This window comes from Eptatretus burgeri, chromosome 13 (assembly GCF_056783735.1).
Source record: "Eptatretus burgeri isolate ZD-2024b chromosome 13, Ebu_testis_v1, whole genome shotgun sequence".
In the NCBI taxonomy this organism is placed as follows: domain Eukaryota; kingdom Metazoa; phylum Chordata; class Myxini; order Myxiniformes; family Myxinidae; genus Eptatretus; species Eptatretus burgeri.
The window spans coordinates 51,803,941-51,811,879 of NC_140973.1; the positions used below are offsets into that span (position 1 = coordinate 51,803,941).

The window sequence follows — 7,939 nt, forward strand, 5'->3', positions numbered from 1 at the left end:
TGTTTGTTTGTTTGAACGTGTTTTTTTTATAACATTTATATTAATGATTACAAACATTGCAGTACATTGTATTCATCATATTTATATAACAAAACTTTGCTTAAAATAAAATTTTCTTGATGAAAATTCCGTTTAATTTATAGGTAAATCCGTGCTTAAAACCATTTTATCCTCCAACTTTTTTCACTTAATAAATACAATGTATCAAGACATTGTATCAAGACACAAAAGACAAGTTTCAATCAATCTCTTCATTTGTAAAAGATACTGAGAAATATGTCGAGGATGTAAAATTTAATAAAGATAAATATAACAACGATTGGATAAAAACAATTGTGGTGAACAATACGAGTTCTTCAATTTCCTTCAGTGGAAGGGCTTTTAGTATATCTGGAAGAACATCAATTAAAGTAGCTCTAACAAAAGTTTCTCCTCTCCTTCTGGCAATATATTCAAAACTAGAAAAAGCAATGAAACAAGAAAAAGTATTAAAAAAAAAAACCTTATGGATGAAGCTTCAGAAAGAAAAGATAAGACCATCTGTAATATGCAAGGAGAAATTTGTATTTTTTTTTTAACAACCCTAAAGATGTAAATCCTGATGAAATAAAGGATGTTAATATATCAGGTGAAATGAAATTTTGTTCAATAGTAGTTAAGGACCATTTTAATATTACCTTTAATATAAAAAATGTCGTAGTTGAATCTGTTAATGAAAAAAAGGATCTAGATATAGATGGTAATGTTTTTTCTACGAAGTAAATATGAGTCATTATTCATCTGAAGATTTTGAAGATTATGAGAGTGATGATAGTATCTGTTGGAACAAAAAACAGTTATGATACCGAGTGTTTGTGTTCAAACGATAGTTATGAAAGTAGTTTTATAGATGATTGTGAAAGCACCAATGAAAGTACCGAAGATGAATTTTATTTGAAGTAAAGTTTTACTTTATAAATATGATTAGTTTACTAGATTTTGAGCCTCTTGAATTTCCTTATTCTGCATATGACAAATTTGAGAATTGTCCTGCGTGTGAAAGACGGGGATTAAACACAAAGTCAAAAACCTATAAACAATGTATATTCTGTGATTATCTTCTTTTGAATGATAATAAAAAATATGAAAAGGAATATAATTCTTTGAGATTTACACCAAAAATGAATTACTTTACAAGATTGATTCGAGAAATGAATGTAAAGTAATAGTCAGGCAGCATCTTGCACAAAATAAAGTCCCGTGGGATTTTTGGTATGAAAGCAAGCCACCATGCTAGACTCTTCAAGTGGACCCTAATGATTAATAAAAAGCTTGGTGGCACTCTGGGATATGGTGTGGACGTAGATTTTGAACACATTTAACATTTTTTGAAGAATGACTATTTTAAGCCGCTTAAAAAGTGACATAATGTCACTCTGCCCCTCCATATACCACCAATTTTGTCATATTTGGTATCAAATTGACTGGCTTGAACCTCTGCATACTCATAGGTCATTTATTCTTCAATATATGAGCCATATCATGAATAAATCACACAAAAATCAAAATTTTGACCATATTTCGACCGGTTTCACCGTCCGCAGTTCACCAAAATACCTTTTTCTCAACATTGTGCTCACCAATCTGCTAATGAATAGTATCGCAACGTACCTATGTTATCACTAGTTCTTTTGATATTTGATACATATCATTCACTTGATAATTCAACAAGATATACCTCAAAATGTAACCCTACCCCCTAATGAATCGGAAGGTTACTCTTTCCAACATCTGTAAATTTGGATGCATGATTTTGTAAACACATGCCACAAATCCTACTGTAGATGATTAGGTTGAGGTAGTCTTCCCTTATGACTATAGTAACCATGGTATCCACTAATATAAGCATTTTCTCTCTTTCAGATTTGATGCTGCTGAAGAGCCACAAGATGATATATTCAATGCAATATAGCTGATTCTGTATAAAAACATACTTTTATGTTTTTCACTGTTATGTTTTTCAGATGCAGCAGAACATCTGACAAGAACAGAAAGGGTCATCGGTAGTTTGTAGACACTAGATTGGAACTCCAGCATACTAATTCTCTCTTGTACCCAGTGACGGCTTATTGCGTATTCTGCTATTGCTAACAAATGCTTCCACATTCCAATACATCACCTTGTCAACATCGAAATGGAGTCAGCCACAAAACTGTATTTCCTCCAGAGAAAGTTGCGAGAGTAGACACTGACTATTCCTTGTGTATTATTTGCCAAACACAAAGTGCCGCAACATTAGTTCAGAGTCCCAGTGCTTACGAGAAGATATTACTCTGTATCAGAGAGCGAGCTAAGTACGGTGACAGAGACTATCCCGAAATCAGCCGGCGACTTGGAAATGTCTCCAGCCAGGACCTGCAGGAAAAATCTGCATCATGGCACAGGAAATGTCAGCAGAATACAGTTCATGCTGGAATGCTCAACAGAGCAAAAGGACACTACGAGAAACGATTATCATCCAAAGGAATCCATGATGAAAAATCCTCTCAGGCCTCAACTACATTTACACGCTCTCATTCAACCCCAAACAAGAGTGACCGGAGTACGCGTTGTTCCAAGATCACAGAAGAAACAAATTCACGACATCTACTCGCCACTGGAAATGCAAGTGTTTCTCTTCAGGAAGCCATTGCAAAAAGTGGAGACAAACAGCTTCGTGTGAAGCTCAGTATTTCAATAAACCGCACAGACGCGCATGCCATCGATGTTAAATACCACAAGCGATGTTGGGCAATTCATGTAACAAATGTTTGGCATGTCAAGAAATCATCAGAAGTTCCTCAAGCCAGTATTGGAGTTGAGGTTGCAGCAGAAATTGAGTTCCTGAGCCTAGCAGAAGGCATGATGTTGGATGGAAAGATCCTCAACATGGGTGAACTACAAGACACTTTCACTGCAATAAGATCTGCTAACAACGTGACCCATCCAGAATGCCCCCGCAAGGTAATCAAGCAACTGCTGCAGAACAAAATACCCAGTATAGAGTTCAACAAACCAAAGCGCATCAATGAGCCAGAACGTTGCACAATCAAAACTACCAGGGATGAAGCCATTAACCGGATGGAGGAAACAGAGATGGGGATGGAATCGGACATGAGAGTGCTATACAAAGCATCTTCAATTTTGAGGAGAGCGACACGCAAGGCCGACGAATGGACATTCATTGGAAACTTATCTGACTCTACGAGCGAGCATGTTCCAGAAGAACTCTACATAATTTATAGTTGGTTAATCCAGAGCCCAAACACAACATTGTCAACAGACAAGATATACTTCGTCGTCAACAAGCATGCCGTTAGTCTGGCACGAAGTACTGTGGCGACGTACTTGTCACCACAACAAGAACTGCAGAGAGCAAGCAGAGCACTTTACGACACGGATCTTGCAGAAATACAGGAAAGGTGATGAAATTCACTTGGTTTTTGACCGCTATGATGTTTCCTCTTTTTTGAAGACAGCCACTCGTGATAGACGGCAAGGCAGCCAGCCCGTGGTATCCCATCACATCACAGACACTACAAACATAGCCAAGGTGTCGATGAAGCAATTACTGGCGAGTGTAAAGACGAAGATGGCATTAACTGGTTATCTTGCTGAGAAGATGTTGGAAAGAGCAAATGCCATGGGGAAGCACATGGTCGTGGCATGGGGATCACAGTGCAAAGCAACTCATACAAACATGACATACCTCCAAAGTGACCAAGAGGAAGCAGACACTAAGCTCCTCTTGCACGCTGTCGATGCAACCAGTCGTGGTGCATCCAGTATTGCCATCCACTACCCAGACACCGATGTCTTCATTCTGGCACTTCGCCGGTATCCAGTCTTATGCAGGAACACAACTTTTGTTACAGGGACAAGACAAAAGCGCCGCACTGTTCCCTTCCAAATGATTTACCGATTTCTGCGACCGATTCATGGAGCAGCTTTGCCGGGTCTCCATGCTCTGAGTGGAGCAGACAACACTGAAAGTTTCGCCGGAAAAGGCAAAATGGCTTTCTGGAAGGCTTTCCAACATGCCAGTGATGAGGTCATTACTACACTTGGATCCCTGGAAACAACATCACACTTGAGTACTGACACACTGAACTACATCGAAACGTTCATCTGCTCAGTGTATGCCCCTCAAACACTGCTCACCAAGATAGACAAGCTCAGATGGTGGATGTTTTCACAGAAACAATGCCAGTCCAAGAAACTCCCTCCAACACGTGATGCCCTCGAACAAGCCATCAGTCGTGCCCACTTCCAAGCCATCGTGTGGTTCAATGACACGACACCAAACCCACAGATTCCATCACCACAAAACTATGGCTGGAAACTTGAGGAGGCAAAATGGGTTCCAGTCATGACCACTCAACTCCCAGCACCAAAGTCTGTTATTCATTTCGTAAAATGCAACTGTTCCAAGTTGAGATGTCAAACAACACGATGCACCTGCGTGAAAGCAGGACTCAACTGCACAGATATGTGTGGATGTTCCAGTCTGGAAGACAACTTCGAAAACTCGCACCACTCAACCGACGACGACGAGGATGAAGTACCAGACGAACACGATAATGATGATGACAGCGACGAACTCTTTGGATGAGAGCTGACTGCCATTGGACTTATGCATACGTATGAACTCGGGGGTAGGGTTACATTTTGAGGTATATCTCGTTGAGTTATCAAGTGAATGATATGTATAAAATATCAAAAGAACAAGTGATAACATAGGTACTTTGCGAGACTATTCATTAGCAGATTGGTGAGCACAATGTTGAGAAAAAGGTATTTTGGTGAACTGCGGCCGGTGAAACCGAAGTCGAAATATGGTCAAAATTTTGATTTTTGTGTGATTTACTCATGATATGGCTCATATATTGACGAATAAATGACCTATGAGTATGCAGAGGCTCATGCCGGTCAATTTGATACCAAATATGACAAAATTGGTGGTATATGGAGGGGTCAGGGTGACATTATGTCACTTTTTATGCGGCGTAAAATAGTCATTCTTCAAAAAATGTTAAATGTGTTCAAAATACACGTCCACACCATTTCCCAGAGTGCCACGAAGCTTTTTATTAATCATTAGGGTCCACTTGAAGAGTCTAGCATGGTGGTTTGCTTTCATACCAAAAGTCCCATGGGACTTATGATACTCCCTGACTATATGAGGGTGATAATACACCTTTTCTTACAAGATTTATATTGTAAGAGAAGACTCAACAAATGACGACCATGTTTCATGGATTGATGATTTATATTATTCACGATTATCATTTTCAGGGATATATCAACACAAGATATTGTATAAATGAAATAATGGATTATCTTGAAATTCAACCTGAACTTCGGATAAAACAGAGTTTCTCACATGCCAATAAAAAAAATAACCTGTTTTCCAAATATATAAATCAATGATTTTTTACCCATTTGGGAAAACAAGATAAAATTTAACAACCAAAAAATCTTCCAAATTCATTAAGATGTCTCATAGTTGTTTCAAGCGGTTGTGAAAAAACCTGCTTTCTTTTAAAGATGCTCCTCACTCCCAACTTTTTAGATTATGATAATTTAATAATTTTCACAAAGTCAAGTTTTCAACCTGAGTATCAACTACTCTCACAAGGTTTTAATGCTGGTCTTCAAAAAGAAGATAGAATCGGTTTATTTAAGCTTCAAAACAAACTAAATGATTACAATATTGAAGATATAATAAAACTATTTTGTGATACACAGATATAAAAAGAAATCAAAGCTGATAACTTGTATTCTTAGTGATAATACGGATGATATACCTTCTCCCCAAGATTTCGATAAATCAAAAAAGAACCTCGTTATCTTTGATGATTGTGTTAATGAGAGAAACTAAACGGTAATGGACAGCTACTACACAAGAGGGAGACATTCTTCTTTTAATTGTATTTATCTTAGTCAATCATACTTTCAACTCCCTCATCGCTCAATAAGGAACAATGCTAATACTTTTATTTTATTCAAGTTAAATTCATAAGGTATAAACAATTTTTGGAGAGACAATTGTTCCACATTATGTAGTAAAAAGGAATTTGGGGATTATATGAAGCACACGACTGGCGACCAGGGTTGCGTCAGGAAGGGCATCCGGCGTAAAACATGTGCCAAATCACTATGCGGATCATACAGATGATCCGCTGTGGCGACCCCTAACGGGAGCAGCCGAAAGAAGAAGAAGATGAAGCACACGACTGAAAAATATAAATATATTGTTGTGAAACAAGATGAGATATTAAGGGATATATTTTTTTAATTTTATAAACAATTACATATATAAATGACAACTATTATTATAAATCTTGTGGGTAAATCTGCTTCTGGAAAACTTTCATAAATCAAGGTTCTTGTATAGTACAAATGAAAATATTGTAAATTTGCTTTAATAAGCACCATGTCGTTCATATTGTATCAACAACTAGAGCAATAAGACCTGGAGAAGTAGAAGGTGAAGATTATTACTATATTTCAGTCAAGGAACATATGCGATTGAGGAATGAAGGTTAAATATTTGAGGAGGTTTCTCTTGGTACAACAAAATATTCACATTGCAAGAGTGAGTGAAAGAAAGTAAAATCTGGGGGTCTTAGGATATTAGAAACTAATCCAGAAGGAATGAGACAAATTATTAAACATCTGAGTGGTAATGGGGTTAAGATTTTATCATTCGGTTTTGACGTTGATGAAGAAACTCAACGCAAACGTATGAAAAGCATAGATACAAGTATAAGTGAAGAAGAAGTTACAACTCGTATTAATGTTAACTAGTGCATGCCCATACGTGTGTGCCCGTACGTGCGTGGCCGTACCTGCAAAAAAAAAAACAAAAAAAAACTTTCAAACCACGTGCCAGAAACAACAACCACACAGGCCGTTCCTTCACTCTCACGTGCCCATACGTGCGTGCAAAAAAAAAAAAAAAAACTTTCAAACAACTACACAAGCCGTTCCTTCACTCTCGTAAACGACGACTGTATTGGGGCATTGTGCTTATCTATAAATGCGTATAAGAAATCGAGAAATTATTAGAATACAGTAAGTCATCACTATCCGGAAGTCCGTACGTTGTAACCCGTAATGGGGAACGCGCTCTAACTGGGCCATAACTTTGGAACCACTTGTCTGATTAATTTCAAACCTTGAAAAGGCAAACAAACAGAGATTGCTGGAATTATAGATGGAAGATAGATACTGTGGGTGCAAAACGCCAAGCAACGTGTCCTGTCATTGGTAACTGATGATCTCTTCCCCAACGGCCATGCCTACGCAGCAACGTGTCCTGTCATTGGTAACTAAATGGTGCCCTTTCCCCATCGGCTTCACCTACGCAGCAACGTGTCCTGTCATTGGTTTGGTAAATAAATGGCGATAACTTGGAAACCACTTGCCGATTAATATCAAACCTTGAAAAGGCACATCCACAGGTCCCCAGCAATATACCTGGCAAGTTTCAATTAGATCGGACCAGTGGTTGTCGAGAAACGGCGGTCACAGACACACACACAGACACACACACATTGCTGGAATTATAGAGATAAAGAATTTGATGAAATATTTGAAAGAAAAGGATTTATTTGAACACATCTTCTTTAATGATGAAGAAATGGGAAATTTCCCTGTTGACCTTTATATTTCAGTGAATGATATTTTCCAATAAATAAATGGATGCGAAAGAAAGAGCAAGAAGATTTAAGGAGCATCAAGAGTTGGTTTCAAAAGTTGTAAAACAACAGGAAGACATAAAGAAGAAACGCAGACAAAAACTAACGGGTGAAGAAGCATTTGAAAGAAAACAAGAGAAATTTTTTAAACCACTTTTTAAAACTTCCCAAGAAAAAATTATAGATGCTTCCACAGTTCCCACAATAGAATATACTCA

General features: G+C 37.8%; 1 protein-coding gene across 2 annotated transcripts in view; it reads left to right on the plus strand.

Annotated features, from left to right (window-relative positions):
- LOC147014470 (uncharacterized) overlaps positions 1-4,932 on the plus strand; it is a 101,141-nt gene extending 96,209 nt beyond the window's left edge. For both annotated transcript variants that reach the window (XM_085850651.1, XM_085850652.1), the window contains one exon: positions 2,004-4,932. In XM_085850651.1, the coding sequence (XP_085706777.1) occupies positions 2,134-3,444 (1,311 nt within the window). In that variant the 5' untranslated portion in view covers positions 2,004-2,133 and the 3' untranslated portion in view covers positions 3,445-4,932. The remainder of the gene's footprint in view (positions 1-2,003) is intronic.
- Positions 4,933-7,939: the final 3,007 nt, after the last annotated feature.